General features: G+C 37.0%; 1 protein-coding gene across 1 annotated transcript in view; it reads right to left on the reverse strand.

Annotated features, from left to right (window-relative positions):
* Nucleotides 1-12,599, reverse strand: part of RPGRIP1L (RPGRIP1 like) — a 58,187-nt gene extending 45,588 nt beyond the window's left edge. Inside the window, exons 1-6 of the mRNA XM_088530887.1 lie at nt 12,528-12,599; nt 8,659-8,750; nt 7,717-7,861; nt 4,080-4,378; nt 2,347-2,446; nt 1,381-1,524 (exon numbers count right to left, since the gene is read on the reverse strand). Of these exons, the coding sequence (XP_088387013.1) occupies nt 1,381-1,524; nt 2,347-2,446; nt 4,080-4,378; nt 7,717-7,861; nt 8,659-8,743 (773 nt within the window). The 5' untranslated portion in view covers nt 8,744-8,750; nt 12,528-12,599. The remainder of the gene's footprint in view (nt 1-1,380; nt 1,525-2,346; nt 2,447-4,079; nt 4,379-7,716; nt 7,862-8,658; nt 8,751-12,527) is intronic.
* Nucleotides 12,600-12,629: the final 30 nt, after the last annotated feature.

Here is a 12,629-nt window from a genome sequence, read left to right on the forward strand (position 1 = left end):
TTTCCAGGCCTGTATCATTTGGATTAAAATAATATAATGGGGTCCCAGTAATGGGCTGGGGACCGGCTGTGTGGAATGGGGGGCTGACAGCAACCTATACCAGAAGGAAATGATTAAAGATCATGACCCTCACTGTACAAATGTACGCCAGTAATTCCCAGATGGCTAAGCTAATAAAATTGAGGCCTAATTAAACCACATCCCTTGAAATCTTGTCTTTATTTCCATATGAGCAGGCCAAGGCTAAAATTCTGAAACTGTAGTCCGTAGAAATTTCTTAGAGACCTGACTGCTATATTGACTGGACTAGTGGTGCTCAAGCTTTCGGAGAGGGAAAAAAAAACACAAAACAAACACTACCACAACCTCTCTTACCATCTATCCCACAAAATAAAAAAACTATAGTTTTCTAACATTGTTAGACCAGTGCCCCAGATATCTATGTGGATGACCCTCAAGGACCTCAGCCGGATTCCAAGTTGATTATATATTATTCTTTTCTTTATTTCTTAAATAAAGGACAAGCTCTGGTTTTGGTTCATTTAGCATAGAAAAATGTATCCTGGAAAACAAAGCTATTAACAGCATTTGGTACAGTATTTTAGTGGAGAAATTATGGAATGCACATTTTTCTCAGTAGGCACCAGTGGACATTCTCTATCCTATTCCCCGGCGTTCTTACCCAGATCATGTAACTCTTAAATACTTTACATATCTTTTATCAGGTTTCAAACAAGAAATCTGAGTCCACAAACCATAAGTTAGGCTAAGTATCATGGATTTCTTGGAAGTAATTTGATAAACATAAATAGGTTCTGCATTACTTTTGCAGACTGACTTAATATAAAGAGTCTTGGCTGAATGTTGAAATGTATCTTCACTATAAAACTCTTAAAATTTTCACAGAAATAGGATAGTCAGTATCCAATTTGGAGCTTTATTCAGTTTCTGGCTGCTGCACATACATAAGAGGCCTATCTATAGAAAATGAACACAACACAGGTCTTAGATTTGTATCACAGTATTTTCAAATAATAAAATCTTTACTTTGAAATATTATCTGAATATCCTACATGTACAGTGAGAAATTATTTATGATGAAATAAAAATTTAATAAGATGACCTTCAGTTGAATCTGAATCAGTTGATATTGAATTCTCTTAAATGACAAAAATGGAATTCTTACCCATTTACACAAAACAAGTTTTTATTTCCTTATCCATCTCCTTTCTTCATTAGAGCTTTCCAGGGCCATTCGGTAAAATGTTTTACCACTTAGTTTCACAAAAAAAAATAGCAAGAAGAATAAACAACTACTAAGGCTAAATAAAAACATTACAACAATGCCCTTCAAATGACAACTTCCATTTCTCACAATACCTTTGGCTTGTTGTTTCTTGCTCTTTCAGGTGTAAGAGAGACTCTTCAATTTCCTTTTCTTTCCTTCTTAGCTGATTCTCAAGCATCGCTCTGGCATGTTCTAATTCCTCAATGTGTTCCCTTTGTGACTCAATCACAGTCTCTCTGCAAGGACAAACATCTTATGTTCCAAAAACTGACAAGTAGTTAATAAAAGAAAAAAAAAAGTCTAGAGCAATCATTTAAAAATGTTTAGCAAAAAGTGTATTTCTTAAATCTCTCTTGTGGTAGATTTAGTTAAGAGTTAAATTGGTTATGAAAATAATTAGAGCATTTACAGTTCATGTGAAGCCTAAATGAAAAAATAAACCTCAGATTTAAGCATATTATCAGACAATAGGAGCAACACTATGATACTTTTTACATAACACTGTGTGAATTGGAGAACATTTTAGTTTGTTTAGCAGAAACTAGCTGTTAAGATCAAAATTATCTGTAGTTTCCTGGAGTCTACATGCTAAAATCATCTGAATTCATTGATACCAAGTCTATTTAGGAAGGGAAATCTCCTTTACTAGCTCTCCCAAGAATGCTAGAACTTCAATAGATACAGCAGCAATAGTAATTTTTAGGCTTTTATTCTAGGTTAGATAATTTTAGACAGGACAAGTCAGATGGGCTGCCTTTAACAGTGGAATTTATCCAGAAAACGTGATTAAAAACAAGGCGGAAAACAGTAAGGAGGTGACAGGTAAGTATTTTTAGTAGGCTGCAGCTTGGAGATTTTGCTTCTCTAGGCAAGCTCTTCTCAAATACCTTTTTCACTAACATTTTCCATAATAACAAAAGGTTTCATGAATAAGCTACAGTTCTTCAACTACATCATATACATCTTCTAAAATAGTCATTTCTAAAAAATATTTCTTCTTAAAGAAAACCACAAATTTTAACTGTAATGACAGAAATTAATAAATATGACAATCATACAAATTTGTTATTTCAGCCCTTGCATCCTCAAGAAGACTCTGTCCATATCTTGGGAGCATAAGGTGAGGTGATCTCACTTCTAAATCCTGAACTCTCATTCCTAAAACCAACAAAAAGAGAAACAATTTTTTGTGATGCTGAATGTAAAAAAAATTAGCAGAAGGACAATATTCTCTCTATATAGAAACTTTCTCTCTCATGTAAACATCTATGACTCTCATACAGATTGCAAAAGAAGTATCTTTATATCAAATATAGGAGGATAGAGATGTTCCTAGTATCTGTCACACAGCTCCTATAAAAATTAAACTCCAGGCAATAGTGTTCACTGTTCAGGAAAGGCATTAAAAACAGTTCCTGAAATGTTTATTTTTTTTTTATTTTGAAAGATAAATATAGATGGTATCTTCAATGAAGAAAAGATTTAGCAGCAATAATGTAATTGAACAGGAATATGAACTTGTAAGTAACTGTTCTCTGATTGCACATCCTTCACAAAGTCACAATGAGAGAGCCATTTATCTAGACAAGCAACTACAGAACCATTCTAAATAACAGTACAAATAATTTGCTGAAGTCCTTTGGTCTGGACTTTCTGTAGACATCTCCCTCCCCAGCGTCCTCATTCTCCACAGTCTGAGGATCACTGGCTTGGTCAGCATGGGCCTAATAAATACATAAATAATAAATAAAAAGCACTTTTAAGAACAATCATATCACTAATGATATAGAAAAATGTTAAAACACAAATACTTCAAATTTGAAGTTTTACTAATGTTTAAGTCAAGGAGGAAACATGGTAAAGCCTATTGCTTTTCACTGACTGTCTAAAAATTACTGGACTTACTTTTTTGGCTAGATCAATACTCAAAGTAGCTAGAGACCAGCCGGGGAGGAAGATGGACAAAAAATGCAATAGAACTGACCATCTGCCTGACCCAAAACTCACAGAAGTTAATGAGACACTTCTGCTGACTCAAAGTTCTGAACCATGGCCAACATTTACCGATTTGTGTTTTTTTTTTTTTTTCTCCTATAGTACGTTATCTGTACAGTGTGTAAGTTTACCAAATGCACATACTCCTACAAATGTTCTTACGAAAACAGGAAGGTTTTAAAGTGTAATTTCCAAATGTAGTTATCACAAATAAAGGACTGAGAGCAAGGATGCCTTAAGCTGTAAGTCTCGACTGTAAAAAGTATCATTTAAGATGGCCGCATTGGGGTATTTTCTTTCCAAAGTCCACACATGTAATAAATTTTTTTCAAAAGGTCTGCAGTGTTGTGCACACATGTATCAAGAGACTAGAACAAACCTTGAAATTAAAAAAGGAAAAACATGTGCAAACAAACTGCAGATGTACAGCTTTGTTAGAGCATGTTAAGGCTAAACTTTCTCATATATTTCTTCTTTATAAGCTTTTAACAGTTACAGACATTTTAATTTATACTAGGAAAGTATCACAATTTTAACTATTAGAACATGTTTAATAGCTATTTTATTTTCAAATCTCTATTTTTCTCTTATGTCTATCACTGTGGATTCTCAAAATAGGGACTTCTAATGCAAACAAGTTAACATGGCTGCTATAAATAAACACAATAAAAAGAGGAAGTTCGTCATCTCCCCTAACAGTACCATTGCCTAAAAAAAAAAAAAAAAAAAGGGAAGACAGGAGCAAAAAATAGTGGTGTCTGTATAAAACATAATTTTTAATAAAAGTGAATGATACCTTTCTTTGCATGCTCCTGCACCCCTGTCACATCACTCACTTTTCTGAGTCCGGTGTTGATGCGAGATTGAACGTAGCTGTACGGGTTAGGCCTGTGGCCTTGAATCTGCAGCTGCTGTTTGGTTGCAATGAGTTTGTTGTGGAGGCCCTCGTTTTGTTTCTCAAGCTCCCGAACTTTCTCCTGCAGATGCTCAATCATTTCTTCCAGCTCCACAGCCTGACCCAGCCGCTTGGGGCCGCCACCAACCTGCTCACATCTCTTTTTGTCATTAACAAGCCGTATTAACTTGGTGGCCATTCTGGGGAAAATAATAAAAAGATGAAAAAGAATGTGAAAAGTCAGCATAAAAAGCATTCTGTTGAAAGAAACATAATCACTGTGAAGACTTCAGCAAAGAACCTGAATAATAAACTTCAGGTTTTGATATAACTATTACTGCCTGTGAAGAACTCTTTGAAGATAATTGAAACCACTGTGCAGCAATCTGCTTTATAGCACTGACAAATAACAGTTTCCTAAGGCTTATCATTTAAGGTTAGTAAAGGGAGGACACATATTTACTCCATATGCTCCTTATATGTAATTTTTAACGCATGACCTTATATAGGAACCTCTGCATGCTGTTAAGTAAAGTTACAGATTTGGGATGCGGTGGGGCAAACTATAAAAGCTACAATTCCACAAAACATTTGACTATTGAAATAACGCTAATAATACACAACATTCCGAGGATATATCATTCCCAGCGTTTCAGAATTTAAACATACATTTCAGTTCTAAAATGCTCAAAACGTATTGGTGGGGATATTTAAGAAGTTACTCAGGAAAGAGACACTCAATAGTTCACATTACCATACTAAATTTTATACTGGTAAACAATACCAGTGTGCTTCAGAGAAGTAAAGGTTAGTGTTAGAATGTAATTAGATACAAAGTATGGTTTTCATCTGTCTTTAAAAGAATACAAATTTTGCTTTTGGCATTTCAAGTGTTGTACCTTTGATTTCCTTTAGTTTTGATAAACATTGGTAAGCTAGAACAAAAGACAGAGAGGGCACATGGGGGTGATGTAATACACAGGAACAGAAAACATGCCCAGCAGTGAATGAAAAAAACTTGGCATATAAAGAAAGAAAAGGTGGCTTTGATGAGAGAGACAAGTTCAAGACTTTACAAAATTGGTCGCACATCTTCAAGACCTGTATCTAGTTTGCAGGGAATCTATTTTTGCAGACCCAGACAGAAGACTGAAAAGAAGGACACACTTCATTTGTTTAAAGCGGTTTGTTTTATTTTTGTGTAGTTGTGGACAGAAGCTTCTACTTAAAAGAACAAAAGTGAAAAAAAAAAAAGTAATAACTTTAGGATGTCACAGAACATTATTTGCCTACAAGCATTTTTTGTTTGTTTTTGAGCGTATTTCTACGGCAAATTAAATCCAAACTTTTAGACGTAAGGGGTTTTGCATGAGGTATGCTGGGCAGAAGATTTAACTTCAGGAGTTAAGATTTTTCTCTGATGATCTTTTTTAGGTATTCTATTGAAAATTTTACACTTTCGGTGCCTTTAAATACCAATTCGGATATTCAGTGTGATTTTATCTACATAAATGACGACTGCATTAGGTAAAGCCAAGCAACCTTTTTCATTTAACAGAAATGGAACGAACAAGCAACCTAACCACTCTGCCACCTTGTATCTGACAGCAGCCTAACAGCAGAGATGCAAATTACTTCAGACTCATCCATTTGCCCCATCTCACCAACCCTTGGCTTAACAGGAAAGAATGTAGCGGGCTTTAGAAAAGCCTGAAATCATCTTATCCACAGAGAAAGCACCTTCATGAGCCTTTTCAGGAATTGGATAGCTTCTGATCAAAATATTGCTTGGATCCAGCAAAGTTTATTAGATTAGGTCCAACCTAATTTCGATATGGTGTTTTTACATTAATGAGCCCTCCTGGAATATGGTAATACCCAAATGCATTCTATTATCCACATCCAGTATCCAGAAGGGATCCAGAGCGGACACTGGATATGGTTTCTGCAGAATCCAGGCTGGGTGTGCCAGCCAGAATTCACTAAGCTGGAACTAATAAACCCAAAGTGCCCCAGCTTACCTGTGTACATTTGGGTCTTCTTGGCTGTTTTTATATTTCTAAAGGTATTTTTGGATTAACTTTATGGAGGAAAGAGAAGGACAAGAAAAGTAGCAGTATCTCATTGCATTGGCCTTCTTGAATATTGGATGAAATGGATGATGAATAATTAGGCTTCTGTGACCTCTTCTTTAATTCCCAGAATGTCAGTTTTAATTTAGCATATAGCATAAGCTATTAACTCCAAGGTAACCATCTGGCAAATAAAGTTATAAATGTCTATCTCACTACAGAGGGCTCTAAATATCACTCACCATAAAAATATGCCATTTGCCCTAAAGACAACAAGAAGCCAATATAAAATGAATTGCAAGGAACGCTTTTGTTACTCCTGAAAAGACATGCCATTCCCAAAACACACACCATCTTCTATTTGGTACTGATATGCCAAATCAGTACAAAGGCCATCATACTGCATTTATGGATAGCTCGCTCATCATAACGTACAGTTCTCCAGTTCTCCTTCCTTCCAGCTCCTTAACAGAATCATCTTCATCTCTCCCCAAAAGAGCCCAGAGTCTTTTTTTTCCCATCTGTATTGACACAGTGGTAGTAGTTTGTACATCAATTTCCCTATGAACCAGTATGAACTAGAGAATTCTCATTCATAAAGATGTAACATCTTTGCCATCGAGAAAGTAGTTTCATGGAGAGCAACAGTCCATGCTTTCACATTACCTGCTTACAATCTGTAAGAAGACATAGACCAGAAACTGCAACTGTTCTAACAACAACAACAAAATCTGTAAGATGGCTGTTAAAAGTCTTTTTGATTTTTTTAAAAAGATTGTTTTAAACTCCTTGATTTCTGATGGACTAATACTAATTGCCCTAAGAAAATAGGTCTGATTTATTTTTTTAATTAAACCTTTAATTAGAAATTATATAGCCTAAGCTTGAGGCCTGAGCCTCAATAAAACAAGTTAATAATATTAAAATAATGCAAACAATACACTGGAAACATTCACATCCTTTAAATCCTCACATTTGCTTTTGCATAACCTACAAAACCTACTTTTTCTTCTTGCAGCATTCTCTTTCATCTTCCTAAACTTTATTATCCCTTGTTATAGTTTCACATATACATTATCTTTCAGTCAACATTAAAAATGTAAACAGTTCCCATCACCAGAGGAAAACTCTTGTCTTTTGCTTAACTCCTCTCAACTGCTCAAGCTACCTTAGTCTTATTATATGACCCAATGAGGCAGTAAGAGAACATTGTTTCCAGGTATTTTATTTTTATGACTATAACTTCCCATTTCTGTGTAGAAAATAGTTGCACACAGCAATTTGTGGATTTTATCAAGCACAGCTTAAGCTGTTTGAAAGGTAATACAGGAAATGCTAAGGCTTTGAGAGACAACTTGAATAAGTGCTCTCAGAAATCACCATGACTGAGTTTCTCGATGATTAATGCTATAAATAGCAAAGACATTATTTTGAGCAAAAATAAAAAAGAACATTAAACCCCATACCTTTTAATTTTATCCTCTTGCTTATTTGCATGTTGTTTGAGCAGGATATTCTCATCACGCAAACGAAGGAATCTGTCTTCCAGCTCCTCACGGCTCACCCGGGATACAGCTTGCCGAGCTTTCACGTTCTGTGTAGCTGATGGTTCTACCCAAACCAAGACCACTTCATATTACCTTCATTATGTCCAACAGCACATAACCCAAAATAACTCATTTTGAACTATCAGATCCAGAAAAGATCAAGAGTTTTCAAGCAGTTTTATGCTTTACACTTGCATGAGTTTGTTGATTTTTTTCCAGTTTTACAGTTATATTAACCACTTACTTATCCCTCCCCAATAATTAAAAATAAGAGATCCAAATGACAATAGCAAACTAGTTTTCTACGAGGCAACAGAAAAGAACTAGCTTAATAACATGGTACTGTCAAACATACTATTTAAAAAGTAAGAGTATGGTCACTACAGCAATTCTTTCTTAGCTGCAAACACACCCTCTTGAAACGCTAACAGATTAACTCAAAATTCTGTAAATTCACTCATGTACAAGACTGAACCCAGTGATTCCACTCTAATGTCAACTTGCATCATGTTAGAATTGCACAACACTTTTTGTTCGTGTTTTCTCAGGGAGGCCTAATCTTATCTTCAATTCAGGAAAAAAGACAAAAAGTTCCTCCCTCCAAGCACACTTTTTGAGGGTGCAGTTTGCAATTCAATGAGCTTTGCCATTTTTAGCATCTTGCAGCAATGCCCCTTTTAAAAGAGGAATATTAACAGAGAATGGGTCATGGTGTCTTTCATCTTTGAGAATTTAACCCAGACACTTAATGTTATTTGAATTTAATTTTGTGAGTGTGAATGTCAGAAACATTTTTAGAAAGAAACTAAAGAAGGCACTGATCAAAGTCTGTAACTGTAATAAGTAGCAGCTGGTACAAACCTTGCAATCCTCCAGCTCCAGCTAGACTTAGACCCACATCTCTCACAGGCAGGTCTCCCGCAGTCTCATCAGCTGGAGCAGACATTGCTTATCTGTGGAGAACAAAACTCAAATGAAATCCTTCTTCCATCATAAATTGTTCACTAGAGTGAACTATAATTACATGCTATATAATGAAGCAAAAAGTAATGACAGATACACTAAAATGACACACTTAAACATTATTATATTTTTACCTCATATATATGACTCAGGTCAACATAAAGTCTGAGGTTTAACCTTATGCCATTTTGATCACTGCACCAAATAGGGTTTCTTTCTTAAATACCAGCTCCTTTCTTTTGTTTGTTTTTTGTTTTGCTAGGTGTGTCACAGAGCAGTAATGTCAAGTCCCATACATTGAAAAGCACAGGTCAAAGGGAGCTATGGCAATTATGCCATCACTTAAGTACTTCCAGATTCTTTCAATCACTGTTATATAGGAAAATGTTTCTTGGGATTTGTGCTAGAAACTCTCCAATGACAATTCCATCATAAATCAGAACACATTTCTTTCTTGAAACAACAGAAACCCTTCTAATCTCAATTTGTCATCTGCCTAAGCTATCAATGTGAGAAAGCAGTACTTCCGTTTCAGTAATAAATGAACATATTTGGTAACAACTGCTGCTGTTGTTGTCTTTCTTTTTTTATCAGGGCAGAGAACTGGCCACAAATTCAATTAACACCGAAGTAATGGGGCGGGGGGGCAGATGAAATCTATATAATTGATGAATGCAAAAACATCTAAGAAGCACCAGGAAATTAGCACCACTAGCATCAGTACCAGAGGACAAAACTGACAGAATATAATCTGTGAAATGTCTACTGATTCCTCTACTACCAAAACAACAGCTGAAGAAAAACTCTTCTTCTGTCAGTAAAGTTTTCTACCAGAAGCAAGCCTCCTTATGACTTGGTCCAAAAGGAAAGAAAAGGATAAAGGGAAATCAAGTTTTCAACAAAGCTTTAACAGCACAAATTTTGCTACTAAAATACTCATACACAGTTCTCTAAAAGAACTGCCATTGTGAGAAAAAGTTGCAAAAGTAGCACTGGTAACATCTTAGATTGCTGAGTCCAGCCCTGTCAGCAGAGTCACGTTATTATGTTCTCCATGGACTTTTTGGTCCTTACAACATAATTATGGAATCATTCAAAGCACTAATCAAGCCAGTCTGGCTTTTAATCTTTTGTTTTATTCATAATTAATATTTAGAATAAAGTTTTAAAACAACCTGTATACACTTTTCATATGTATGGACAAAATATTCCCATGTCATCATTGCTGAAGTGTCCAACCTGATTTATACTTGTAGATTTGTGTTAATCTATTAATCTAATCAGTTTTGATGGTATCTGTCACTGAAATGGTAGATAACCCTTCCTGATGTTGAGGTTTATGCCCTGAAGTCATTTTAACCAATGAAATAATTTTACTGATAGTTCCACAACAACTAGAATCCAGCTCCTCAGTGTTCTCAGCTCTTTTTAATTTTCATAGAAAACTCTCAAAACTCTCCATAACTTGTTAAGTTAGTACTATCTACAGTCATTGTCTTTGATTGTCTCTAGGTATCATGGACATTTTTATATATCATTTTATCAGCCTTACTACCTAAGCTGAGATTAAAAAGTGAAATGAAACTTTAGCTCTGTTCATTCCAAATTTGGCTCATTATAGCAGCAAGGAAAAAATGCTAAGATTACATGTGTTTCTAGGACAATAATGAGTACTAAACAACTGTTTTCTTTTTCTTTTTTAAGAACTTTCAGAGAGGTCAAGAACTAAATAAACATTTCTATCAGCATGGCTGTTTCCACAACCTTAGTGGTCCACCAAAACTCAGACATTCTAGCACAACCACAGGCAGACACTGCTGTTTGCCATCTGCCAAACAACCTTTGCTACTGATGTCAGTCTCTTATTTTCTGTGTGGAAGAAGTCCTGTGTAGAAAAAGAAAGCAAACACACACACGCTTATTCCTCAAATAAGCAATTAACCCTGCCATCAATAAACCATTACCAGCAACACCAAAAACAGGCATATTCACGCTGGGAGCCAACAAGCAGGATACGCTGCATACGAAAGCCAATTTTCTTGGCAACATGGCATAAGTAGGAAACAAGCAACACCTACAACTCTCAGAGGGACAAAATGAAGCAGATATCAAATCTGAAGTCCAGAAAACTCAGGGGATATTTCAAAAGTAGTAGGAAATGTTATTGTCCCATTTTCTCTACCAAATGATGGAAATAAATCATGAGCTTTCTTTTCCATCCTATCAGAGAGAGGAGGAGTTTCTAACTATCTTAAGGAAAACAGTATATGGAAATGGAAACAGAGAAAGGATAGAGATATGTGTTAGTCGTGAAAACCCAAATTCTGCTCTTCAAGTGGCAAAATATAATTAGAGACTTAGAAGTTGGCATCATATCTTTTCTGTCTCATTAACATCATAAAGAGAACTTAGGTCTTTAATGACCATCATTTACACTTCTCTGAAAGATGACACTTCAAGCAGCAAATCATGTGTTACGTGTGCTTGTTATTTGTTAAATATTAACTTGGTCTCAATTACAAATAAGCAAATTTACTTTCTTTACATTCAGTGGTTCCAGCATTATCTCTAAAAGCATGAGATTTCTACACAGAGCTCCACATTACTTCTTAGAATCACTCCAAAGTGATTACATTTGGCAACAGTACTACAAAAGTGCCTGTACAGAAGCTTTACATATAGTGACAGAACTTACAAAAACAGTAGCTTTCTTGTAAGCCACATGATTTACAACATCATTGTGACCACCGTCAGAATCACACAAATTACTACAAAAAGCTGCACCCAAGTTTGCAGCAATACACACAATCAGACAGAGCATGAATACTTCAAACTGAGTAATAAGACTCAGGCTTTAGGCCCATATTCTTCTAAAACTCACAGAAGAGCTTCTATGCTGGTATTCCAAACTGAGAAGGGAAGACTTAAATTCACCAAAGTTTCCCACTCGCGGGGCTAAAAGGAAGGTTTGCTAGTGAAACCTTAACAAATAAGGCACTTTCTTCAAGGGCTCAACCTGAATTCTGAAGTTCTTGAGCTTTGGGCATGGCTCAGGTGATGCCCTTTTCACAAATGACCCCAGCTTCCTGGTAGAGAAAAGGGAGAATAAAACCACCAAAACAGGAAAAACAAAAGCACCTGTTTTAGCCTATCGGGAAATACAAGTACTTCCAGCCTATGCTCTTATACTTTTATCAAATCCTTTAAAATGAATGTTTGCACTCCACTGGGCTTGTCGTCTACAATTTCCCTGTTGCTAGGAAAAAGATATCTATACATATGTACACTATCCATCTTTCAGCCAACATGTGCTGTAGCATTGTGAATTTTTGAGGGGGTGGGAAAGAGAAACAACCAAAGAGTGGCGGGGGCGGGAGGGAGGAGAGGAGGAGGAAGGAGATGAAGAGGAGGCAGATATGGGAAGCAGGAGGAAGCCAGAGCAGCACATCCCGCTGCGCTCTGTATGGAGACGCATCCCCAGACCCGTAGGTCCCAGTGCGAGGAAGGCAGCGGGCAGCAAACCGCACTCATCCTGCCGCACAGGCCTCTCTGCTCCCCTGGGCCGGCCATAGCGCAGGGGGCTGCGGCGGCAGCGCCGCCCGCGTCCCTAACGGAGACCAGAACCGGGCAGGGCTACTGAACAAACACCTCGTTTCTACTGTTATTAATTATTACTGTTTAATTCCCCCGCGCTGCAGGCCCCGAGCCCACGCAACACCCCCGGGGGCGGCTGCGCCCCTCACCGCGGCGCTGCCGCCCGTACTCACGGCCGCTCTCCCGCCTCGCCGCTCCTCCGTTAGCAACTGCCTCGGTTGCTACGCGAGCGTTTCCGCTACCGGGCGGCCGGGCCACGCGCTTCCCGCCGGGAC

The sequence above is a fragment of the Tinamus guttatus genome, unplaced genomic scaffold (genome assembly GCF_059628265.1).
Source record: "Tinamus guttatus ecotype Peru unplaced genomic scaffold, ASM5962826v1 Tinamus_guttatus_pri_ptg000389l, whole genome shotgun sequence".
In the NCBI taxonomy this organism is placed as follows: Eukaryota; Metazoa; Chordata; class Aves; order Tinamiformes; family Tinamidae; genus Tinamus; species Tinamus guttatus.